Source organism: Nipponia nippon, unplaced genomic scaffold (genome assembly GCF_047370975.1).
Source record: "Nipponia nippon isolate SJK-2023a ecotype South Korea unplaced genomic scaffold, ASM4737097v1 scaffold_8, whole genome shotgun sequence".
In the NCBI taxonomy this organism is placed as follows: domain Eukaryota; kingdom Metazoa; phylum Chordata; class Aves; order Pelecaniformes; family Threskiornithidae; genus Nipponia; species Nipponia nippon.
The window spans coordinates 25,626,048-25,653,120 of NW_028262402.1; the positions used below are offsets into that span (position 1 = coordinate 25,626,048).

The 27,073-nt window shown below is 37.0% G+C and overlaps 1 protein-coding gene across 3 annotated transcripts in view; it reads left to right on the forward strand.

Moving 5' to 3' along the window:
* The window catches only part of ADAMTS19 (ADAM metallopeptidase with thrombospondin type 1 motif 19), a 156,133-nt gene that overhangs the window by 81,583 nt on the left and 47,477 nt on the right, over positions 1–27,073 (forward strand). For 2 of the 3 annotated variants that reach the window (XM_087741948.1, XM_087741950.1), the window contains exons 9-14: positions 7,627–7,767; positions 8,993–9,143; positions 16,729–16,830; positions 19,845–19,975; positions 21,666–21,835; positions 24,925–25,052. In XM_087741948.1, the coding sequence (XP_087598074.1) occupies positions 7,627–7,767; positions 8,993–9,143; positions 16,729–16,830; positions 19,845–19,975; positions 21,666–21,835; positions 24,925–25,052 (823 nt within the window). The remainder of the gene's footprint in view (positions 1–7,626; positions 7,768–8,992; positions 9,144–16,728; positions 16,831–19,844; positions 19,976–21,665; positions 21,836–24,924; positions 25,053–27,073) is intronic. The other variant, XM_087741949.1, reaches the window with a different exon arrangement.

Sequence of the window (27,073 nt, forward strand, 5' to 3'; positions counted from 1 at the left end):
TTTGTTGATCTAGGAGGCTGAGAAATTAATTTCTTGGCACCCACAAAGGCTTTTTCTTTATTTTGGCTTTACAATACCAACTTTACTGTAGGTCAAGATCTTCTTATTTCAGGTTATGTTTTTCTATCTCCCCTTTCCTTGATGTGAAACTGTTCCTCTATTTCTGTCTGTAATTCCTATACAGAAAGACATATGCCTTGTAATTCAAATACATCCTCTTAAAATTTGGGATCGTTTTTGTCACTGTATAATTTGTATACTAGCATGAAGGAGACAGGCTAGCAAAATTTTGGAGTCCTAGCATTCCGAGCACTGGAACATTCAAACGTGAGAAAACCCCTTCATAGTTATAAGCATAAACAGGGAGTGAATGAATTTCCAGGAAGCGTAGACAAATCTCAAAATACACCCATCTGTTATACGCTGTGCATAGCACTTCTCTTAAAATAGATCTGCATAAGAGAGATACCATGATGTCATATATTCAGCCAGCTCTGATTTGTTGATGAATCATTGACTTAAAAGATGTTTGCAAAGTGTAGGGTATTTAACCAAGGGGCAATGGATAGAAGGCGCAGGGGAGGTGCCTGTCATTGTGGCCTCCTCCCAGCTGCGCAGACTCTCTCTTTCCCCCCCCCATTGTTTCTTTCCTTAATTTTTGTGTCCTTTTTGGCTATCAGCCCAAAGCTGGGTTTCTCAGTCTAAGTTTAGATACGTAGATAGAGATATTAATCTGTCTGTACATATAGAAATATCCATAGATTCAGATAGTTGGATACAGAAGCAGCCTGACTGTCAGAGATGTTGAGCTTTCACTGGTTCCACTGATTTTCATCATTACTGAGTTTTTTGTTCAAAATGAAGTTATTGTTGACTGCCAACTGAAGAGTAGACACAGGAACCTAACTTTGAGCAATCCAGTTTGAAAAGCACAGCCACAGTTTGCAAAATCGAGCTTTATAATGATTTAAAATATACATGCCCAGCAAACTATAGGAAATTATCTTTCCCATGCACTTATTTGTGTCACTGACAGATTTATAGAGAAATGGCTGAAAGAACTTCTCTGCAGTTTGTGCATAGCTGCATAAAACATGGACATCTTTTTGTATTATTTTGGTATTGTTTTACTGTCTGCGGTAACATTTTCTGTCCTGTTTGTTCAAAAATGTTCACTTTACAGGAACTTTATCTATAAAGCATACTACTTGTTTGATAAGAAACTAGCTTTATTAAATTTACTCTTAACAAGAAAGATACCATGCTTCCCCTTTTCGTTGCTACTTAGTTTATTGTTTTGATAAAAGGTAATAGCGGGGTTTTCCCTTTGTACTGCATTTCAGCGTTATATATTCTTTATTTGAAAAATGATTTATATGAGAAACACCCCAGTGGTTTCATCACAAATGCTGCCTTTTTTTCTGTTACATTAGGGAAAGAATCCATAAGGTAACTGTTCAAAACTATTGCAATAAAAAACCCACAGTGCACTGACTGATCTTTAAAGCCTTTTTTTAAAGATCCTTGTCTCTTTTTTTTTAACTTATTTTAATGAAATTCAAAGCATCGATTAGATGTTGAACCATATAAGCAGGACGTTTGATACGCCTCCAATGATAGTAAACAGAAAGTAGTGGCAAAAAACAGCATTGTCCCAAAAAAGCAGTGCCAAGGTTCTTGAGATCACCTTAAATTTTGTCATTCAGTTTTTGTGCTTTAGTAGGTAAGTTCTTTAAAAATCTATAGCCTCTGCTTTTCCTGCATGCATATCAAAGTGCCCACCTGTGTTCCACAGTCATGAAGGTATGCTGACTTAAATCAGCCTAGGGCCTTATTGGGCAAATGCGTGTATCATACCAAACTTCCCAGTGGTCTGGAAATTGTCCAGCAAAATACGCTTGCAATTAGAGATGACAGAAAAGGATGCAGTTCATTACAAACTTCCGTTTACTCTTACACTCAAAATCTATATGGTGATTCAAAAGCATGACAACAAATAGCTTTGAACCATGAAAAAAAATCAGTCCAATTCTAAGAACAGACAGAGGCTCAAGAAAGATCTTATTTTATGCAAACACATCACAACAATGCCTAGCAGAAATCAAGCCTCACTAGCCTTTTGCTGGTAGCTAGTCAGCTGAAGAAAGAAACAGCTCAGGAAGAAAGGAAGCACTGAGACAGTGAAGCAGCACCGCATCAACACTTTCTGTCAGTTAAAAAGATACGGTAATTTTGTTCTTGAAATTTAGAAGGTTAGTCAACTCTTTCTCTAGCAAGATATTAAGGCTTCCATTTCTGCCAGACTATAATGTTTCAGGATGGATTTACAGTTAATTTTCCTTAGAATAACTGAACAGTTAGTAACTGAACAACAGTCTACAGGATGCATAGGCTTAATTGATAGCCTGATACATTTTCAATAGCTGTGAAAAAGTTGGCAAAAGATCATAATAGTGTCGTTGGGTTTTGTTAATAAGGAGACTTAAGGTGTTTTTTGGTCTATTCACAGAGTACATGACAGCTCAATGTCTTTTTCCTGATTATGTATTTTCTTAAATTTGAAGGCATGTGAAATGTCAGTGTTTTTCCTTGGCATAACTGTTTATCTTGAAGTACTGCAGTTTGCAGGATGTGGCATGGGTATCGTATTTGCCAGAGGTGAATACTTTTCCCATATTAGGTACTCTCTGTAAAAACTTTAGCAAGGGACCATATGTATGTTCATGTTATGATGCTAAATACATCTGTCATATGAAAGCTTTACATTATTTATATACTTAAGTCAAAGGACCATGACACGATGCTAGGTCTAGATCCAGCTTCGTGAAGCATGGTGGTAGAAGTGTTGGAGTGATAGAGAAGAAAGCAGCTGTTTAGCAGAAGTTACCAACTCAGCTGGACACTAGCATGCAGCATATGTCCATGTCCATGTATTAATATACATGTTGTATTTTTTACCCAATTGTTTGAAGACTGAAAATGTAATCTGAGTTGCCAACATCCTAGAGAACGAGCAATGATTCACAAAAGAGAAATATTCATTGCATAAACATATTTCTTTTGATTTTTTATTTTTACCATTGAATTATTAACAAGGAGATTGAGCTTTCCTTCTCCAGTAGATTCTTCCTTTGAAGAGAAGGTTTTTCCAAAAGAAATCATCTTCTGGCTTTTACCGTCATAGTCTTTCTGTAGCTAGGTTACTTGCCTTTCAATTCACTTCAGGCTAAATAATTCATTTACAAGTAGAACCATTCTTACCCCATTTATGCAATGATCTGTGAAACCCTCATATGTTTTAAAACACTTACAAAAAAATGATACAAGAATTACTGTTTCACTAACTGGGATTTAAAAAAAAAAAGCCAACATACAGTAAATTTACAACTGCTAAGTAGCGATCATTTATAAAAATACGAATTTTGAAAGAAACCACGTGGCTGTTCCCATCACACTTCAGTTATAAACTGGCAGCAGCATTCAGAGGTTTACTATCTCCTTCACAAAGGGAAAGTTTTTTCAGTCATTTTCATTCTGTCATGAGCTTAAACTGGTAGTTATCTTTTAGGATCTGGGAAACTGTTTATTATACTGAATATTCAACAACCTACCCCTGGTTCCTTGGGTACTTGCTCTTGTGGTTTTCCTAATCCATCTCTTATTTCCTAACCCCTCTCCTGTTAGTGGCTGTAAATCTCTGAACAGTAGAGTAGAACTCTTTAATCTTTTTAATTGTAGCTTTTTTTTTTTTTATTTAGAGATACACCTAAAGTAATTCTCCACATCTGTCTGAACTCTCCCAATTAACTGCTCCTATATTAAGTCTTTGATACTACTTAGTCTTTGTGCCTTCATTGCCTGTTTCTAGTTTCATAGCATCATTCTTGTTCAGGTGCACTACCATGCATTTAAGTGGACCATGGTGGTGATAATCAGGTCATCATCTGCCATTTGCAAAGCACAGTGAAAATAATGAAAAAATAATAAACCACTTTCCACCTGGAAGGTGCAGGGTCACTGAGAAAATCCATGCCGCCATGAATGTAGCACATATGGAGTCCTATAGTGAGAAGAATTATAAAATAGCACTTTACAATGCAGACCTAATTCTCTCCAGAAGGCGTGTGCATAGCCTTATTTAACTTCTTTAAAAATAGCATAATGATCGAGGACCCTTTGTTGAGACCTAAAAGAGCTTTTATTTCTTAATACTCAGCTATAATCCAATCAAATCAACGTGTGGTACTTTGTACTTTTTCAGTATGTGGGTTGACACTGGAATGTGTTTTGTGCCTGCAAGAGTAAGACCTATACCCCTGATGATGACAGGAGAGATGCTGTCGTCTATCTTGAATCCAGCTGTGCGCATATACTTGCAGCAGTGGTGAATTGTAGAAAAATTACTTTTTAACTGAAAAAACGGAACTGGTATTTGTCTCCTGCTTTCGGTGGCCTGAGTTGTTAATTCTGACTTCTAGGCACAGAGAAATTAAGGATTTTTTTGTACTATTCCTACTGCACATTAAACATCAACAGGGATCATCTTCAAAATCTAGCAGAGACTGTTCCAACTTTCTGCATGATATCACAACAGAAATCTGGCAGTGTTTTTTAAACAAGTTTTAGAGGTTCTGTGAGGTAGAAATATTTTTTCAGTTGACTTGACAATCATGTATAATGTTAGTGGAGTTCATGTGACCAAGGCTCTTTGTCAAAATACTTTTAAATTGAGATTATTAAAATATAGTTTAGTTGCACAGTGTGAGTTGAAATATTGCTAATATTTTATTTCGGAATGCATTCCATAGGATGCTTCCTGTTTTCATATTACATCTGCCGTATATAGTCTTCACCCAGAACGGGTGGAGCATTTTTATATATCAGTGAAAAAATAATGCTTCTGTTCTCAGAACAGAATTTGACATATTTCCGTATGGGTATGATCCACTACTTGTTAAAGTACAGCACTGTCTTTTTGGTTATTTATGTTTTTTCTGTTCAGCTTCTTTCTTTCACCACCCACATAATGTGATGTGGTGAATGAACTCAGAAGTCAGTACTACTGCATATCTGCTTTTATGTGATCTTGTAATTGATACGAGGTCCGATAAAAGTATGCAGAAGAGATCAACAGTACGTATTGAGGAAAAGATTTCTGAGAATGTTTAAGAGCAGGTTCTGTTGCTACTTTAGCATACTCCTCAGATATTCACTTGCAATTTAATTAGTCAATGTTCACATAATGACCTGTACTTCCCTTTTGAAGTAGCTATTCATTCTGATAGTCAAAGGCTTCGATACTCGTCTTCACTACTTGCTGGATATTTTGTGAGGTGTACTTAATTTGGAAGTGGAAGAGTATGGAGGAATGGATCCTATTGGATTAGCGCAGGTACTTTGAACTACATTTGAATGTCCAAGCAGAATAGCAGAAGTGCTACAAAAGTATAGCAGCTGAAGTACTGGAAGACAGTTGGAATTAGATTTTGTTATTAGTGCTTAATGTTGCTGATATACGCAGTTGTTACAAATCCAACAGTTTTTACCGCTTCTTACCTTAAAAGACAATGTTGTCCTCAGAATTCACATGCTGCTAGACTATACAGAACGATTCTGTGGTAGTAGATTGGAAAAAAGGATTACACTGATGTTGGTCTGTAATGGTGGCTAGTGGAACTGGTTTTTGAAACAGTGAGGATCTTGGTTCAGCTCAGCACACATTTTTCTGGGTGATTTTCCAGACTGGTTTGTGACAAAGTCTGACTTCAAGACGTGCTCTTCAGAGTGGATGGGAAACAATAGTAATCAAAATATTTCTTCTTTTTTTTTAATTGTAGGAAGATGTTTTAAGTAACCTATAAATGTGTTAATTCCCACTCTGCGTAAATGGGAGCCATCAATTCTACAATAAATTGTGTTAACAAGTTTTTGTGTACTTGTATGTTGCAAATGCTTTATTTCAAATCATAGTGTGTATATATATGACACTGATAAATGCGTACTTCTGCAGTGAGGAAGGACATAACTTGAAGAGCTGTAAGGAAAATCTATTTCTTGTGCAGTCAACAAAGTGACGCGTCATTAGATTTTCTGTGTCTTCTTCCATAGTGCTTATGGATAGAACTCTGGAGATGAGGACATCTCAAATTCTGCGTGTGAGGCATTGAAGAACGTAAGGAAAGTGCAAAGGCACTTCCGTGTAGTTGTTGTGTCCCATTCAGGCAGTTCAGGAAAAGGCTGAAGCTAAGATGAGAGTAAAGGGATTTGTTTACCTCGGTTACACTGTTTACAACGAACAGAATTATCCAATTCATGCAGGGGCAGCTGTTCCAGTCCTCCAGATTGTAGGGTGTACACATCACTGGAAAAGACTGAGCACTCTGATAGGCAAGATAAAGCCCTACACGGCATTTAAATTCATTTCGTTAGTAAACACAAGGGAACGCAGCTTGCAAAACGATATAAAATTTGATCTGGTCATGAGGGGGTTTTGCGATAGAGTGGAGAAGAAAAGCGAGCCGATGTTTTCAGTGATGGGTGGCAGGCCTTTTTTGCCCTTTGGTCCTGCAGTGTGGTGAGACATGTAGAAGCATGATGTACTCTAGTTTTTCTGCAGAGCCGGCAAACTTCTCCCGTCTTTGCAGTTTCTAAGCGATTTGACTGCTCTTTGGCTGAAGGAATCAATACAAGGTATAAAGCTTTATTCACTCTAAAGTTTTGCTTTTCTGCAGGGCAGACTGGGGCTGCAAAATTCCAGCACCCCTTTGAATCCAGTGCTCTGGAGAGTAGTCCCATGCTGATCTACAAATCTTGAAAAACAGCTGAGAATATTTCATTTAGTTCTCTTAATGCCAGTCAAGCATGTATCCACTTAGCGAATACTGAAAACTTGTTATTTTTATTTCAGTCTTACCTTTTTCCTCTTTGTTTACTGGTTGTGAATGAGAGTGACAGTGCATCTTTACTTCAGTTCAAGGAGCAGATCCAAGCAGATTTTTAGCAGAATTTTTCATTGCAGCACCCTACGGGAGAACACGTGGATGCTGAGTCTTTAAAATCAAAATCCATTGAATTGCTTCATCAATGTTATTTCTAACAGTAGACATTGAAAAGACATTGAGGTGATTTTTCTTTAGATACGATAATCATGCATGAAACTGGTAAGCATTTTACTAGGCTATAAAATTTCAACAAACCAGTTCCATATGGAATTAAGATAGAATCACTGCCAAAATACAGAACAATTCACTGATCTCAAAAAGATTTCCAGGATTTTTGTTGTCCATTAGAGAGAGAAGTACAGTTCACTAATGCTGCAGTAGTTGTGCAGTTCTGAACATGCAAAAAGTTGTCTGAAGTGTATGTTGAACAGCTGATTAGAATGTAATATTTCTCATCAAATGAATGAGGCTTCACTTTCTCCTTTCAGTATAGAATTGTTCTCCACACAGGGTTCCATGTACTTCTGTGAAAGGTATCATGGAAAAAAAATCAAAAGAGATCTCCTATGTGTAATGTACATGAGTTTTTCATAGCCTCTTGTGAGAGTTTTAGCTTATAAGCATTTTGACAACAACTTGTTATTTTGTTGTGCTTTGGTTTATTTTTAATAACTTCAAAATTCAGCATGGGGATAAACCACGACAATGACCACCCATCCTGTGCAGATGGTCTCCATATCATGTCTGGGGAGTGGATTAAAGGACAGAATCTTGGGGATGTTTCATGGTCTCGGTGCAGCAGGGAAGATCTGGAAAGATTTCTCAGGTATATCATGCAAGAAAAAGAACTCTTACCATTTGTCATTTACAAATAGTTGCAATAAATATCCTGAAATAACAAGTTTTCAATATTTTTTGCCACTTCTGTGGGAGATTTGTGTTTGTGTAGCCCATCAAAATAATGTAAATCGTCATGAACGATCTAATATTTGACAGACTGATGAAAATTTAACTGTTTTTAGCAATGATTTTTTTTTTATATTTTCATGTGTTAATGTAGAGGCTTATACATACATATTTATATACACATTTTTATATATATGTAAATATGTTTAAAATATATTAATATGGTAGGTATTGAAGAATGTTGGACAGTGAATGACCTATGAACATTATGTAGATTCTCTGATCTATGTTGTGCCATTCAATATCAAACCACGCAGCATAATTCCATGATGTTAATTTTTTAAATAGAAATTTACTATGAGATCCTTAATAGAGAACAGCGTACCTAGAAGCCAAATTAAAACGTTTATTTTCACTCTATAACTCTTAAATAGGATCTGTTCCCTAAAGCTCTGTTCCTTTATTAAGCTTATGAATATATCTGTTGAGAATTTACTTCCACAGTCAAGCAGTCCTCAAAAGGTCTGCTTTATGACACTGGAAGAGTTAGTATAAGTTAGATGTGTCAGTCTGACACATTTGTACTGAATCTAGACAGAAATCAAAACCGTGACTTGATGCTTTAACAGGCTTAAGTATTTTCAAATATTTTTTCTTCAGTCTTTGAGAAAAGCTAGATTTCTGGCTACCAGCTCAAAAATATATGCATTTTTAAATCTATAGTATTAGATATGTATATATATAATCTGAAGTGATTAACTTGAGGTTGTGCTGGATGTGAAAACTAAGCTACACAACTGCCTATGCATTATAAATTGCCTACTTTTTTATAATTGTTTACAGCTCTATCCAAACCTTATCAGTCAGGTAAATTTCACACAAAAACATTGTCCAGCGCTTTCCTCAAATTCCTATTATAGTTGATAAATTATATTGTCTTCCTGCAAATGCGCAACATCCGAACACACCGGTACCTAATACCAAGTAAGCCATATTAATTTGTACGGCTTGAATGACAGCCCAATGCTGATGAATAAAAAAACCTTACGACTCCACATTTTTCTAACATCAAATGCATGTTTAAGTCGGCATGACGATCAGGCTCTTCAGGATTGCTCAGCGTACGAATCTCTGCATATTGCCAGGTCAAAGGCCAGTAACTGTCTGCTACAGATGAATCCTCAGAGCCTCAATTCTGTGATTATTCCCTCCAAGCTCCCAGGAATGACGTACACTGCAGATGAACAGTGTCAGATTCTTTTTGGACCAACCGCTTCCTTTTGCCCAGAAATGCAGGTAAGGATGGCTGTAGACTTCAGAAAATACACCCACCAACTCATTTTTTCTGTGGGAGATATTTTTGTGCATGTGCTTGAGAGAAAGAGAACGCAGCACCTTTGAAACGAGAAGTTTACACTTTGCTTTCTGAAGTTAATATGAACATTTTCCTTTGTTTATCTTGTAAGGCTTGCTTTGGATCTCCAAACATCCTGAATCATGTTGTATCATAGCATACTGCTGATATGTTCCTTGTTCTTTAGAAATAGAAAATGTCATAGTGTGAAGTCACCTCATTGCAGTGAATGGGATATTTGCCATTTATTCCACTGGGACCTGATTTTGCGTGTAGGTTACTTTTCATTACGTTTTGGGTATTGAACCTCTGCATCTGACCTTCAGTAGAGTATGCTGTGCCTGTGCTAGCTGCGAGGGAGAACAGTGGTGTTAGCTGCGCTGTCTGTGCACTGCTGAATATACCCTGCCTCCCAGCAGGTCCCCTGTGAGCCCTGGCAGATCTGTGCAGTGCCATAGCAACAGGAGTGCAGTACTCAAGTGAGTTTGCTGACATTGCTTCATGCCATTGCATGAAACAGTGTCACTATATTGACCCTGAAAAGACAACTTAACAAAATTGAAGAGGTCTTCGTACTTTTATGGCCTAATACCAGTAGACACCTGATTGAAGAAGTGTTTTAAGAATGGTTTTAACAGAGAAAAATCGTCCTTCTTTAACGTCAGCAGGACAGGTGCTAAACATGTTGAATGCCCTTGAGAAGGTGAGCAAGACAAGATGGGTAGATGATGTTATGAATGGATAAAGAACATGGAGTATGGGTTGATAGAACGGGGGCTAGGAGGCACTATGAAATAAAATTTCATCAGAGTCAGAGCAGACAGATAGCCTGGAAAGGTCAGGAATATTTAATATGAAAGCATAATTCCTTACTCCTTTAGTTCTTAAGTTCTCTTCATCTTTTCAGCTTGGACATAGTATTCTTTCTTTAGTGAGTTTCAGTGAGAGTAATCTTTGTTCTAAAGATTCTCAAAGGAAACATTGCAATACATGTATGCCTACCACATGCTGAGAGTGGCGTAGCTGAAAAGAAAGGAGCTGTAGGTTACTGATTATTATTTCAATTGTCTTATTGAAAACATTCTCACTCTGAGAGATGAGCAGTAGAACTCAATGTAACGATTCTGCAAATGTTCTTCATTATTTCCAAGTGCTTTTTTCATGAATTGCAATGTTTCTTGCTTTTTAATACTTTGTTTTCAATTAAAAGATGTGATTTTGGCTTCTCATTCTCTAGAAACATATTTTGAACAAGAATATAGTACAGTCTTAGCCCATTATTTCTTCCAGGTCTTCTTTACCAGGTAAAAGAATTTCAAAAGTAATTGAAGAGATAGTCAAACCTGGAGACTTGCTGTTGCATAATACCTTTGTATGCTTTTCATTTCTCTGGGCACTTCCCTTCCTTTAATACCCTTGTGTTTAGTTCTAATTCAGGCATTGAAATTCAGGTAGCCAAGTGGTCCCATGCCTCTTATGGTTTATTCACAGATGGAGAGAATAGTCTTCTCTTGGGGTCCTGACTCCAAGGTTTCTTTGGTTTTCATTATTCTTTTAGAAATGTTAGGAAGTTAAATTCAGTTAACGCTACCCTGGTAGTGTTCAACTGTTTGCACAGAGAGTACTTAGGCTCTGGGTGCTGGTACCTAATTGTCCGTTTCTAATCATCTTCAGCGATTTTCTCCTCTTCTGGCATTTTGTATGTGAGAGGACACATTTGAGCTACATCACTTGTACCATCCTTCTTTTTTTCCCACTTCCTGGATCATTACTTTATATGAAAATGATTAGTTTAGCAAAAATTCCTATTAAATATTATTATTATTAAGATACCATTAAGATACCATTGTAACTTAAATCCAAAGACATGCGGGCTTGCTTTGAAGAGAGAACCAGTGGTCCTTTCAACTCCTCTTTTCTTTCTGACAAACTGCAATTTAGTTTTCAGTCTTCTTCGCAAACCAAGTCTGTTCCTTCATAACCTTATGGTCTTAACAGTAGGAGAAAGAGAACTTGGTAACAGTTTCTGAGAAGAGATCAAGCGGAAGAACCCTGTGCAGTTTCACCAAAATCCTCTGCAAAACTGGTAACCCTGAACCAGAAATCATATAAGCAAATACTGAACCACAAAATTATTGTCATGCATCTTTAAGAGCTTTGCACCTATTAGAAATTACATTAAAAAGAATAAAAGACACTAAGGACAGAATTGAGAAAATAGGGTGAGGGCACTGAGGCAGAAGAGAAATTCACCAAACCTCCACTGCCAACCTCTGTAAAGTCACCTTGTTGGTTTTCCTCTGTGTTCTTTTTTCTGGAAGCAAAATTTACACTCCCACCTTCCCCCACCAAAAAAATCCAAGAAATTTGATCCTCAGATTGTAGAGCTGAAGAGCTAGTTACAGCAAGCTTAGGCACCCTATTCAGATCTCCTTCCTTAGTTCCCTACTGTGGGTCTTAAATTCAGCTCTTCTGTTCGGGAAGTTTACAGTACCCTAGTCCAATTCAATAACATTTCTACAGTGAAGAGGAAGCTCAGAGCAATGGATGGAGCACAGCCCCAAGGATAAGAAAGCCGTCCTGCTCTTACATATGTTTCTCCTGTGTAGGAAGAGAAGGAAACAAAAGGGTGTTGCAATTTAAATTGGTTTAGAATCAAGCTCTATCAACTTCCCAGAAATTCTTCATGAGTTCTAGTACATGGACTGTGCAACACCAACGGCGTCTAACTGTGAAGTGGTGTTAGTCAGTAGCTAATGTTATCATCTCCCACCGAAATATGAGGATGTTACATTGAAATAACAAATATTTTGGATTTAACCTACCAAATAATGGCATTTTACATATTATGAAGGTGACTCAAAGTTCGCTGTGTTGATTGTGCAGATTATTGTGGCTGCCATCAGAGCAGTCAACATTTAGGCGACTTTTCTAAATTGAATATGGTATTTCATTAGTTCCAGTATTAATTCATTAAAAGAATTATTTTATTATACATTGGCAACCACTGGATTTTCCATGAAATTCAAGCTACTTTCTTTTATCTCTCTATACTGTCTTCTACTCTGTCAATAACTGGAAGTTTACTGTGGTTACAGTTGTTGTCCACAAGCCAGGAAGTGAGAGCGAAACATACTCCTTGAAGGTTCATTTAAACCTCAGTAAATCCAACAATTTATAGCCCAGGATTTCTTGGATACATTCTACTTGCTGAACAGTTCATGCACTTCAGCGTAGCTGTGTAAAAGATAAATTATGAACTATGTCAGAGTCTTACATTTTTTGTGACTGGAAGAGAATTTGATGACCAGACTTCTGTGGAGTCTTTTACGTTAAGCAAGAATGTGCAATGCATAACAGCTATTCAGTTAAGAAAACAATGGAGTAATGATGGAAGATAATTTTCCTAATGATCTAAAAATAATCTACAAATATCAATAATGCATTTCTGCTGAGACGTAATTTTCTACAAATTTTGTTATGGAGCAGCACTTTAGGGTGATTTACAGTCACATTACAGGGCAGCCTCTGAGAAACACTGCAGAGGCCAATGATTTTCCCTTGCTATCAGGAATTCCTCTTTATGATTTAATGGCTAAAGCAAAGGCCTGAAGGGACCATTGAGGGCCTACTCCTGTATTTTCCTGAGTGACCCCCTCCCGCTCCTCTTTCATGAATGGTGTCCAGACATTATTTTTTCCTTTTCATCTTTATTTGAAAGACTTTTTTTTCATACCCCAAGCAAAATTTATAGAGCCTGAGAAAAGTGCGAGTGGATCTCAGAATGCAAGATTTATACCATGTCGCAATGCTTTTCTTGTAAGGGAGCCAAGTTTGCTTTTATGCCCATGATGTCTCACACAAGAATCAATTAGACCCTAACACTGTTTCACATAACAGATAGTGAGATCATGGCCCAGAAGTAGTTCTTGATGAATATATGTGATTGTAGAACTTGACAATTTCATGTAATTGTTGAACTATTAAATGTTGGCTTTTAAGATTAAAGTCCAGGATGCGAATGCTGTCTAGTCAGTTGCACTAAAACACAGCTGTGATATTTGCAAAGAAGTAGGAGACTGGTTATATTTCTTGGTGATTTTTAAGCCATTTCAGGGAAAGATCACCATGAAAAGAACGAAAGTCATGGAAATATTATAGCCCTAGTGAAAAATCTGTCTTCATCTCCACCACCACACTTGAAACAATCTTGACTTTGCACAAATACTGAAATTCTGAAATGCTCTTTTTGTCTCTCTTCTTTCTTCTCAACTGGGCCTTCTTTCTAGTTGCTGATATGACAGGAAAAGCATCCCTATGTGGCACACATATCTGCCTCACTCTTTTCATTCAAAAGAGCCCCCAAAAAGCTGGAGTGACCTCTGCTCTTTCTGTAGTACATTGTGACTTTCGTGCTATATTTTACTAGCTATTGCTGTTAAAAAGTCATGATTAACACATTCTTTCCGAAAAAAATCTTCTGTGCGTGTTTGGCAAGATTTTGTTTTCCAGTGTACACACATTGAAATGTTTTACAGATTGTGAATAGCCTAATGTCACGACTAGAAGTTTATCATCTCCAATAACCCTTACTTCCTTTGGCTACTCTTAAAAACTGTAATAGCTTATGACAGAGAACTAGTAAACCTCTGTGAACATTCACTTAGCTATCCTGATTTTGACTGAATGAAACTTTTTCCCCAGAGGAGTAAATTTCTGGTTTAGAAGTTTGTGCTCTGATTTTGGAGTGACCGTAATATTGACACTGGTCTCCGGATATCTGTTAGTTTTCAGATCAGTCCTGATCTGCAGCATTGCAGGTTGCTAATGAGGAAACCAAGTTGTGGATTGTGGTTTTTCCCCAGCCACGTGCAGAAATACCCAAACGTCAAAAGTTAAATGGTAACAGGAATCTCCGTTTCTCTTACTTCTGCAGCAGAAGTACAATCTGAAGAGTAACTACAGAGTCTATTTGTGATTTGACTGGAATGGAAAGCCCAGGAAAAAAACTTACAAGTCATCCTCCGATTCTAGTAATTTCCTATCTCCATTTTCTTGGGTTTGGGGCATCTCAAAGTCTAGGATGAAATGTTATAGTAATATTGAATGCTTATTTTAAAAAGGAGTGAAGAAAAGTGGGTGTTTTTAGAATACAGTTCACTTAAGGCTCAAAGATGTTTCTAGGTGGGGGAGTGACGTTCATGGTTCATAAGGAGGTGGTATACATGTATTTGCAGAAACATGCAGATGTATACAAGATGTATTAGCAAGTCAAGCATCTTGATTTGATTTACTTTACACAGCTCAAGTGCATCTGTGTGTTCAGGTACCCAAATCCTTGTCAATTTGACTTCATGTCTTGCTAAGTGTAGAAGAATTGTTTCCAAATTTGTAAGGAACTGTAGGTTTGTTATCAGCCATTCCGCAGTCATAGGCTAGTGAAATTGAGCACAAGATCAAAGTGTTTAGGGAAAAAAAAAAGGATAACATACTTTAAAACATGATGACATAAGAGAAAATTTGACTTTATTTTTTGAAAACCTGGATGGCTTTTCCTCACATGTAGTCATTGACAAATGAAGATTAAGGGATATGAAAAAAAATATTTGAATTAGGAACATTAAATAGCATATATTTTTGTGGCATTTTTCCAACAGTATAGTCTGTCACTTCATGGTTGTTATGGAAGCACTTTATCATGAACATCTGATATCTGTCTCATCTACATTGTCTTCCAAAACTGTCCCAGAAGTATTCTTGCTAAGTTTGGTTCTTGGCTCTGAAGTTGTATCTTGAAGTACATATTTAAAAACAATTTTAGAAGAATAAATTCTCTTTCTCCTTTGAACAAAAACAGAAATTACAGTTTGATATTTGAAAACTGCTTGTTAAAATTATCCAGGAACAGAATAGGACTTCTGTAGTTTAGGATATGCATAAGCTAACTGTTGTCTTGTTAGTTCAGCTTCAGCGCAAAACCGTTGTGTGACGAATCAGGAGTGAGTCTGACTGCTGCCATCCTGTCTCTTGTTTCTTGTGCAGTGCTTCAGACCTCTGCAAACTTTGGGTTTTTTGGAAAGCTGATGTTACAGACATTTTTACATGCAAGACTCCCATTGGAACTGTCCTGTTCCTTGGTTCAGACACAATCTTCTGTTGAATTATGTTTCCTGTGCTGTAAAACTTTTTTCATGGTAGCATAAGATGTATCACACATTTTTCATGCTTCGTGTAAAAGGCACAGAGACTCTTGCTAGGTTTACCAATGTAACAAATCATTTCAGTCAGAAAAAGCACGTCTTCTGGCAACCCTGGTTTCAAAAAAACAGTGGATCTTTACCTTTTATCCTCCCTGCAACCCGTCCTCCTCTCCTGATCCTTCTTGCCCCTCTCTGGGAGTACTATACATATTTGGGGGGAATCAGTCTGCATGTGCAGTAACATTGAGACTGCAATTGAGCCCAGCATGCCCTCTGTTCACTTCCACCCAGTTTACCAGTAAGGGGGGAACAAGACAGCAAGGAAATGAAAACCATGGGAGAAGGAGGACTTTTTAGAGGAAAATAGGGAAGGCTGCCAAGGAGATCTGGGGAAATGTGAGCCAGCATACTTCAAGGCTGTACTTTCTTTTGAAGAAGGTAAAACTGTCTTATTCTGATGCTTAAGAGGGACAGAGGAAGCAGCTTTTCTTTCCATCTCCAAAATTCACTACTGACTAGTACCTCTCTCATCTTCCTTCTCTTCTTCTTCCCAGAAAAAAATACTTCATCCTGATTTGTCAGTTTACTTTGTGTCTTCTTTGTGGATATCAGGTGTGATTGCTTTTTTGAGATATTTCTGGAGGAATTAATGAATTATAGAGGAATTATGAATCACTGGAAGAGCGTAAGATAGCAGCAGTCATTGGGATGGTATGAACAAAGTGGATTTGGATGTCCTAGAGAAGCATCAAAATTTCTTACAAACACATTTTTACAAAACTCCCATGAACATAGTTCTGTGTAGCTGCACAAAGACTCACTACTGCCTGTATATTGAAATGGACTCATTTTAAAACCTTGGGTTTTGTTGCTAGTTACAGTGCTGTTTTTCTCCCTTTCACTTAAAATGAATGAGCACTAAATAAAAGGAGTAAAAATATGAGTTAATTTTAAAAATCATTCCCAGAAATCTCACAACTCTGTTCCAGTCTCTGGAGGACTGCATTTGCGCAGTGGCCGCTTCACATCATGGGGCAACGTTGTTCCTATGTGCTTTGTCAGATCTGCCACATGCAAAGACCATGACCCGTAGGGTTAGACTTAGAAGGTTCTTCCCCCTCTCTATCAACACACCAGCTTGACTTGTTCCACGTGTTCGTGATTAAGCAGAATCTGCCCACTTTGGTCTTTGTGCATGTTTAACCTGTCTTTAAACATAGTTCAGTACCATAAAACTGGTAACTTCATGACAACATCAGTGGACTGTATGCAGAAAGTAGTTTTGCATAAGATAGATTTTGTGCTTACCTGTGAGTTTGGTTTTCAGCATGTCATTTGCACTGGGTTGTGGTGTAAGGTGGAAAGTGAGAAGGAATGCAAAACTAAACTGGATCCACCAATGGATGGAACAGACTGTGACACTGGAAAGGTATGTTTTTGGTGGAAAAGCAATATAAATTATATTGAACACCTAGCAGTTAAGGAAACAAGCTGAATAGGTCTTTGCACTTGTTTGAGTTCCTGGTTACCTCAATTATCATAAAAATCATACAGATATAGTTGAATGTATTATATGTTGTATATTATATAATATAGATATGATAAAAAAGTACATTTCCCTAAAAACACTGAATTTTAAAAAAAGCTGAAGCCACAGGTGTTTTAATGCTTACACTGTTTTATTTCAAATTTGTTCTGGTTTTGTATCCTATTTATGAATGGAATGCCATTGTTGCACTACTTACTGTAAACAGAAACATAAGCTTTCAAAGATACAAAGTTCTCAGCTATGATTTGAGATTTAGAAATAGTCTCATTGAAGAAATTGATACAGATTTTTGATAAAACTTTTCAGGATAAGCTTTATAAAGAAATGTTTATAGTGTTAGTGCATGTAAAAGAGTGATAAATGTCATTAAGAGTATGCCATCAAAGACAAATTAAATGGTCGCCTGAAGTCAGACTTATATTAAATGTCATTCAAGAGCTTTGCTGTTTGGATAATCTCTATCATCTCTGTATATAACTGTAAATGAAGATAAAAAAACCTCAAATAGATAACAAAGCAGGAGCATGCATATATCTTGGGATTTTCATGATATTGTGCTGACAGCAGTCTCCCACAGGAGTGATTTGCTGTTTGAATCATATTACATTCACCAGGACTGTCATCATCCCCCTAAGAAAGTAAACAAATCAATCAACTGAGCAAGATAATATGTTCAGATAATATAATTTTACATGCTAAAGGAAAAACAGGCTTTATTCATTTTCATATCTCTAAAACAATGACATTTGCTGCAATCTTTTGATTCTGATACATGTGTGTAGTTGATATTCTGTCTTATGTCAATACCTAGAAAGTCAGGGACATGCCTTTTGTTCGATGTCACATTCTTTACGTTGATACTGGCATGCCCATGGTATGGAATAAGAAAGCAGCACCTCTTATTAAGACTACCCAGAATTTTTCATTGTGAAACCATCACCATCGTGAACTGGGCACCTGAAATTAGTGTGCATTTTGCATGTTAATGTCTGACTTGCAAAAGGTGATAATAGCAACTCATTGCAGAGGACTCATTCTAACTTTATGCTTGTGGGTGCGTTATGATATGGTAGTGACATGGGTCCTGGGAAAGTCCAGTGAGGAAGGTAACACCGTTCTCTTTATTGTAGAGCTTAGCTAATAGGGAGTAAATTATTAGTAAGGGTAAGACAAAGTACTGATTCTAATTAGAATGGCTCACTGAGCCTTGTGCCAGCCTACAGAGATACCTTACTTACGTCTAGCAGTAAAAAACTAAGCAGACATCACTGAAACGTCTCAGAAGATTAGAAGGGATTATTCTTCTTGTTTACTTTGTCATCTGTCCAAGATGAGCTTCAGATTACACAAATCTCTTGCTTTGTTTTGGTTTACTTATATTGTAAAGATGGAGTATTGTTGTCTTGTGCTCCTCTTAGGATCTTAGGAAGTGATGGAAATGTCATTTGCATAGCCTGTCCATCTTGGTTGTTTTTTAAGTTAAGGATTTATAAACATCCCTCAGACTCTACATAAAGCAGATGCTGTCTCTACAGACAAATCCATTTTGCCTATTATATCTGAAGGACTATCTTTACATATATATGAGCATTTTTGGCCTAAAACATCCAAGAGAGTTGCAAAATATGTAGTTTCCAATTGCAAATCCAATATAATGATGGAGCCATCCTATGTGAAGATTTTGCAAAACTGATATAATTATGCCATCATTGTAATGCCATGATTTAAGAGAGAAAATTAAGATCAGTTGATCAATGAAGACCAGTTTGAAACTGCAGGTGAAGTTTAAGATCACCAGAGAAGGATTTAGCATAGACACTGCAAGTAACGGAAATGTATTCTAAAAGCGACAAAGGCCTTTATTGACTGTATTAGTGACATGTTATGTTTTGCTCAAAATATGTGACTTCTTCATGAACTTTATCCATTGATAACAGTAATTCACCAATAACTCAGAGTGCAAAGTGAAATGGGTTAAGTTACTGATGTTAATGACATTAAGTGTTCATTGTCTACTTGTAGCCTTATTGCTTTGCAATTGCTGAAATTTCATAATACATGGGACATGTATTCAGCTGGTATAAGTTGATAAAGTACTAGTTTCTTCAGTGTTATGATGCTTTATACCAGATATGGACATAGGTTACGGAGCATAACAATAGTGATTGGATAGTTTCCGAGTGAGAAATTGCAGTTGTCCTGGGAAACGATCTATGTGTACAGGATTATTGAGGTGATTATTATTATTTAAATAAATGACAGAAATTCTCTTGACTTTCTCAACACTAGCTTATTGAGGCTTCCATTCTCTCTTTGAATACAAGTTGTGAATAAAATCTGATTTTCTTTATTACTTGTAATATATTCTTCTATTGGAATTATCACTGGATAATCAGTGACAATGCAGTTCCTGCGAGTCATGTGGGAACTGTGATAGTGAACCAAACAAGTCTTGAGAACAGCCCTGAACACTGTTGTGTGATCATCCATACAGTTGAGCTGGAGGATGATCCCTGCAGTGGGTTTGAGCTGGACCTAAAAGCGCTTTCCTAGGCAATGCCCAGGCTCAAATGTAGGGGACAGCATAGTCTGGGGACCATTTCCAGCAGGCTGTTCCAGGAGGCATCTTTATTGGGAATGAACTTGTGCTTGAGCTTGTGACAAGAGTTGCACCTGCTCCTTGGCCACTGAGCCAGAGAAAGGTCTCTGGCTGTTGTACTTACGAGGATAGAAAAAAAAGCTATGGGGAACAATAGGAAAAAAATATATCTGACTCATATGAAAACTATGTATTGAAGAAAACTTTTATGTTGTGCTTCCCGTGTGCTTGTGGAGCAGTGAATTGTTTTGCATATGTCTTGATTTATTTACCTAAGAGCTGAATTTTCACCTAGTGGTGTAAGGCTGGAGAGTGTATCAATCGGACCTCTTTTGCGGAGCATATGGAGGGGGAGTGGAGCACGTGGAGCACTTGTAGCCGTACTTGCAACACTGGAATCAGCAGTCGACAACGCAAATGCCCTGGGTAAAAACAAGTTCAGGTTTCCATTGCTGTTCATCAGAATTCCTGAACAGAATTTAAACCTTATGAGTAGAGAAACCCATTAAGATATAGTTGTCCTATACATAAGCAATTCATTTTTATGAATACTGAAAAACACTTAGGAGAATGGGTATTTCAGGGTTTTTTCTTGCATGATAACACTATGTTTCCTCTTTTCTGCTTCTGTCAAAAGTTTAGATAATATTAATGAGAGAATACAACTTTGTTTTTAAGCTTCACCTGAAAAGCAACAGAAAATTAAATTCATACTTTTTGACTTCCAGAGTGTCAGTGTGTAATTCTAGTCTTTCAGTTTTTTGCTGGAGAAAATTAACTTATGTCTCATTTGGAGAGCCAAGCAATTGCAACTTTTACAAAGAGATCTTCCTGCCAGTTTCACAGAAATTTAAATAGAATATCTGGAAACAACATTTAAATTCCTGTCTTGTGAAAATGAAAACCTTGTGCCATTGGGGATAAATGGAGTTTTACCATTTATTTGAATAGGGTCTGTTTCACCATATCTTAGTGGTCAGCTAAAAGATGCTATCCTTTTAGTTACTCAGTACCATATATCTCTTTTGTGGGCCATTTATACACCAAGAGAAAAAGAATAAATAGGCAGATAAGTGGGAACAAAGTAAAGCTGAGTAATGGAGGCAAGTGTAGAGAAGACTAGACTAGACTAGACTAGACTAGACTAGACCAGAGTAGAGTAGAGTAGAGTAGAGTAGAGTAGAGTAGAGTAGAGTAGAGTAGAGTAGAGTAGGGTGGAGTAGAGTAGGCTCGGATAGGGTAGGGTAGGGTAGGGTGGGGTACGGCAGAGCAGGGCAGGGCAGAGTAGAGCAGATGATTTAGGAAAATAATAGAACAAAAAGGGGAAATGAAGAAAGGTGAAAGACAATATAACAGATTTGGGGCAAAAATTGATGACAGGAAAGACAGAGGAATTAAAAAAGAGAAGTTTGTATAAAGAAATGTGAGGAAAACTTGGATATGACTATAAAAAAGCATGGTGGTTAAAAAGAAGCTTTAGAGATGCGGAATGCTTTCATATTTCCTGCCATCTAAACACCACTTCCAGCTGTATGCCTAAAAGCTATTTCTAGAATTTAAGGGTATCCTAATTTCGCTTTCATTCATTCATTTTTCCAGGCAAGGTTCCAAATAATTAGCTCCAGTTTCTGCAGTTCACTGTTCTTTTACATTTGTTCATCGGGACCTGCAAGCACAACTGGAGCAACCAAAAAGAAGCAAAGCATGTTGTTGAACTTCACAACACCACACTTGTAAAAAAGGAAGGGTAGCAAACCTGCAAGTGTTACTTCTTTTCAGTGGCACCTTTGGCTCAGTACAGCTAGGGAAAAATCACCCGAACTGTATCAAAACTGCAGTTGAGGTTCCCCTTACTGAACACTCCTACTAGTCCTAGTGCTTCTTTGGGGTGAAGTGTGAACTATGGTTTAGCACCCATGACTCTTTAGATGTAATGTGACTGGTACAAACAGAAGGCAAATATGTTTTGGTCTGTGACTTTGATTTTCTGTGGGTGATTTCTTAATGTTATGTGTCAACAAAATATGTGCTATTGTGTATAGCATAAATAAACTGTGATGTAAGTTTGACAAAACATTACCAACAATAAAGCGTGATATTTATGCCATCTTTCTAGTTCAGGCCTTGAAGGAGAGTGTCACGGTCCCACGATGCAGTATAGAGTATGTGAAAATCCTTCTTGTCCTGCTGGCATGCCTGCCTTCAGGGACTGGCAGTGCCAGGCTTTCAGTGTCAGGTCTTCGTATCAGAAGCATGTGCACCAGTGGCAGGCTGTCATCAATGATGGTAAGTATAAACTATCTCCCACGTTCATATCATCTGCTCATATGGCTTATAGCTTGTTGGCATTGTTGTTAATTAAGAAAGATACGGTAAAAGCTAGAGCAAACAAACAAACAAATCCCAAGCCCACGATTTTTGTTAAGTCATTTTTATTTCATAGACAAGATCTGGTCGTATTTTCACATGCTCTGGAATCTTTTGTCTTATATTCCTATTGAATTTGTCCTTCTTGATATGTAATGACTACATTTGAACTGAAATTCAATATCAGTTTGGTCCTATTTAATCAGAAATGTAGTATGAAGTGACTCAGAAATGGAGCTTTCTAGAGGAATGCTACATCATTAAGCATGCTTGTATCAGTTATACTTCTACCCACAAAGCCAAAAAGACAATATGGATATTGTGCGCTTCTATTTTTGAGGAAGGAGAGAGCACTTTTAGCTTAACACTTGAGTATTTCACATACCAGTGTTTTATTTTGGCAGAAATCCATATGTAATGCATACTGCAAACTTAGATAAGATTCCTATATATCCTAACAGCTACTGCATGCAAAGTCCTGGCATACTGCATGCATGCTTCAGTGTAACAAACTTGCTTAGATACCGTATCACTAGGAGCATGCTCAAGTAGGAGTATAGTAATGTTGAACTTACAGTATGTGCAAAGATAATGTTGGTGGGAAATATTAGCAACTAGCAAACAAAACATTCTGCCCAAGTTCTTGCTAGGAGTGTGAACGATAGCTGCCATTCCACTGAATTTTCTCTAAATTGTTATGATGTAATTTATTTAATAAAAAAAAACCAAAACACAAGAAAACAACAGAAAGACTTCAGTTATGAAAACAGTTAATTTGAGAAATTAACAAAATTGTAGCAACTGGTGATAAAGAGGAGCCTGGAATCACACAGGAGTACTGTAAGTATGTGTTACCACATTTTAAGTAGTTCATTATTGCCATTTGTATTTAACTCTTGAAACAAATTATCAGAAACCACTAGAAAGCATAGATTTTAAGAGAACTATTTTGCTGAATCCCCAAAAATGTGACTTTATTATCAAGATCTTATTTTAATATATGCCTAGGTAAACAAGGGTTTTTTTCTTCTAAGCCTTTTCTCAAGGTGCCAAAGTGAAAACTTGTGAGACTATTTTCTTTAGGCTTGTATGTTAGCTCGTGTTCATAGTAAGGAGAACCCTCTCCAGCTATTTTATAGGTGCTTATCTAGTGAATTAGTTTTGGTTTGTTTAACTAAATTTCATTTTAGCACAGGAACACATGATTTATATCCTAAGGGATCAAAAGGTTTCAGCTTGACTTTGAATAATTCAGTCATGTCATGAAAAATCTTGACACTCTCCTGTCCCATGTTAAGAAGTGTGGATGGTTGCTTTCATGTTTTTTTCTGAGAGATCCTGTTTTCTTGAGGTGTCCCTCAGGAGACACAAAAGTGGACACCAGCTAAAGAGTTCCAGTTTTACAGAAATACGTTCTTCCCAAATCCTTAATCATTTGCACTTGTAGACACTAATTGTGCACCAAGTCCAAAATAGTCATTGTATTTGAATGAGGTCTCCTATAGTTTGTTGAAGTTGTCTGGTGTTGTTGAGTTCCTGTCCCTTTGAGTTCAGGGTCTTTAAAATAATGTTTAGCCTGTTAATCTTGTATTCCTTTAAAAAATGCTGATACATGCTTAAAGTTCTCAGGGAACTTTGGGATTACTATTTAAGGAGTATAACAGGAATGCAGAGGGCACAAACTCAGGCAGAAACTCACTCTTCTCCACTGGAGATGGCTTGTGTCTGACTGGCTTCACATGTTGGCAAAAGAGATCGCATCTGTTTGCACCAGTCCCCTAGAGATACCCAGAGGCTGTGTCAATTTTAGTGAATTAAATGTGCCCAGACCACTCTCTGATGTGTAAGTCACCTGGCACAGAAGCCCTGTGTCCGTACTCTTCAGCTCTTCTGCACTTTAAAAAGGATGGTGACATCCAAACTACTTTTTGGAAATGGTCCCTTGCAGGTGGCAATTTCCAGTCTAGACCAAGCGAGTGCTAGTTAGCGCAGACAAAAAAATGTGGCATAGACTGTTTTACAGTTCAGCTGTATAGACAGTAGAATTCCAGTGCCCATGAACATTTCCTGGAACTGTTTAATTTACTAATAAAAACGCACTCCAGGAATCTAGAAGTCGGTATGAAGTCAGAGTGGCGTAGACTGTGTCCAAGTGAAATCAATTTCAAGTTCAGGATTGACATTATCCTTTCAAAAATCTGCAAGAGATTTAGAAAGAAGTTCGAAGTCAGTACACTTGCAAATAAACATATAAAAAATCATGTAATATTGTATTCAGTTGACCACTGCGAGGACACTTAGTTTATTTTATTTGGTATTATTTTGGCAGTGGTGAAGCAAACTTCACTATTTATAAATTATGATCATTATGAATACATAGATACATAGGATAATATTACTTTTTTGTTCTCTTTCAAAATTAGAAATGATTTGCAGAATCTGTTAGAAATGGAGTAGAAAATTGCCTGACCTTGGCAAAAATGTTAGAAAGAATGTGTTCAGTTTTTTGGTTTTTGTTTGGTTTTTTTTTTTTAATGTGGACTTCGTAAATCTGTATATTTTTCTTCCCAGGGTGTTTCAATTACTTAATTTTTTTGACCTGCATAGTTAGAAAATCTGGAAAGTATTAAGTTTCTTTTTTCACCAATATTTGTGATCTGCCAAAAATACAGTACAATGAAAGTATAGATTACAACCAAAATATTCCGACAGCTGCAATGTGCATATTCTTAATTGCAACAATGAATGTGACATGAGTACGATGTAGGCCAAGATTATAGCACCAGTATGCTCTAGCAGGAAAAAGAATTTGAGTTTTTCAAATAGATGAGAAAAGGATCAAAATCTTTTTGTTTTCATTGTATCTAAGATAACTTGTTATGCTAACATAGATTCATGCCACACAGATAAGCAAATATCGGTTTTAAAAATGACGTTGATAATAATTCTGTATTTGTTAAGTGACCTCTTACCAGTTTGGTGTTTTTTTCCATCAATTGCTACTACAGAAAAGCCATGTGCCTTATTCTGTTCACTGGCTGGAAAGGATCAACCCGTTCTTCTAACAGAAAAGGTGATGGATGGGACTTCTTGTGGCCAGCATGGGTTAGATGTCTGTGCAGATGGTAGATGCCAGGTATGAATTACTTGTTTCATAGAATCATAGAATCGTTAAGGTTGGAAAGGACCTCTGAGATCATCGAGTCCCACCTGTTAACCTAACTGCCTGGTCCACCTCTAAACCATGTCCCTAAGCACCACATGCACATGTTTTTTGAATACTCCCAGGGATTGTGATTGTACCACTTCCCTGGGCAGTCTGTTCCAATGCCTAACCTCACTCTCTGTGAAGAAATTTTTCCTAATATCTAATCTAAATCTCCCCTGGCGCAACTTGGGCCCATTTCCTCTTGTCCTGTCGCTTGTTACTTGGGAGAAGAAACCGACACCCACCTGACTTTTGAAGCTGGATACACAGGCACACATATGCAAGTGCATACATTTGTTATGCATATGTGTTATTTCTCTGATAGCATGTAGCAAAATGCATGACCAAGACTGAATGGCTCTTTTTGTATCATATTAAAATATTTTAAGCTAATTTTACTCAGTGGAACACAGTATGCAAAGTGGCTGTTAGCTTGAGGAATGTGTATTTGTGATGATAAGGATACTTACAACAAACTGCTGCAGAGTGGGAAATGAGTATAACAGATTTCATCTTCTAAGGGAAGCCTCAGCTTTCAACAGGTTGGGAAATTTTGCCATGGGGTGTACGTATGTATGTCTAACTCTGCCTTTTTCAACAGTACAAAAGTTTACATCTAAATAAAGAGCGATGGAGCAGAATGACAGATAATTAAAGCTGAGTGCTTATGCTATTCCTGATCCTCAGAATTAATTTGATTCATAGAAGTTCTTTTTTTGCTTTTATAGTGCCTCATATGGAAACTCTTCTGTATAAAACTCCCACATGGCTGGTTTTTTTCTTTGTCCGCTTCTCATTGCACACATTGAATTCAGCAGAAAAAACAAACTTTAACACAGAAATAGCATTGCTAGATACTGTAATAAATTCAACAAATTAACTTAGAGATCACGCATGCATGTGTATGTGCATCACGCATGTATATATGCATACCAATGCATATATGTATGTATAGTTGTCCTTTCTCAAGTGACTGAGTGCATGCAACAAGAATACTCTTAAATACTTTGCTGAATTGTCTCTAGTTCACCATGTAACAGTTGCAGGTTTAATCACAAAGATGATATATAGCCCATTTTTCCTGAAAAAGTCATTTGTTTTATCATTCACTTTTCACAACTCCCTAATAAAGACCAAAAAAAAGCCCTAAACCAAACCCACCTGACTAAGACTGAGTTGGCTTCTTGACATTCTCTTGGTCAGAGAAATAGGTGCTAATCAGATTTAAAAGTCTAATTTGTAAGGTCTTCCACTTTTTACCCTGTATTCTTAGACAACCCATTAGGAAGAACTTTGGGGACTACAGCTGTAGAGTTAGGTATTTGTATCTTGTAGATGTGCCATTTTGGATACACAGCTCTTTGAATGCTTATGGTGTAATCAGTATTTTTAAATCTGTATTGCTTTTTTAGGTAGAACTGTAATAAAAATTCTGTGCATAAAGTGAAGTAACAATCTTAATGTGCTTGGAAATGAGTGACTTGGAAACCGTGGTTTCTGTCTTTAAAGGAATCCTTTATTTTCTCTTTAACCTAGCTTTTGTCTTCATTATTTATCAAACAGTCTTGAAATTTAGCTGGTTTTATCAGATGAATTTATGCAATGCACGAGATTACCCTGTGATGACTTCTCTAGACTTTAAAAGGTTTTTATTTCATTTCAGGACAACATATGATATTACCTGTATTCCTATTGTCAAGCTACCACTGATGTTTATTGATAGAAATGTGTCTAACATAGTAATGTGGAAGTGGTTGAGTAAACTTAATTTGGTTTAAACTGGATGCTTTTTAGCAAAACACAAATAACAATTTATATTTACATATTCCAGACGTGTTCACGTCCTATTCAGAATAAGACATTAGGTTGACATTAGACAGCACTTTACCATTGTGGGTGTGGCAAAGAACCTCCCATATTTTGAGCAGAAAGCAGTAGAACTGCACATG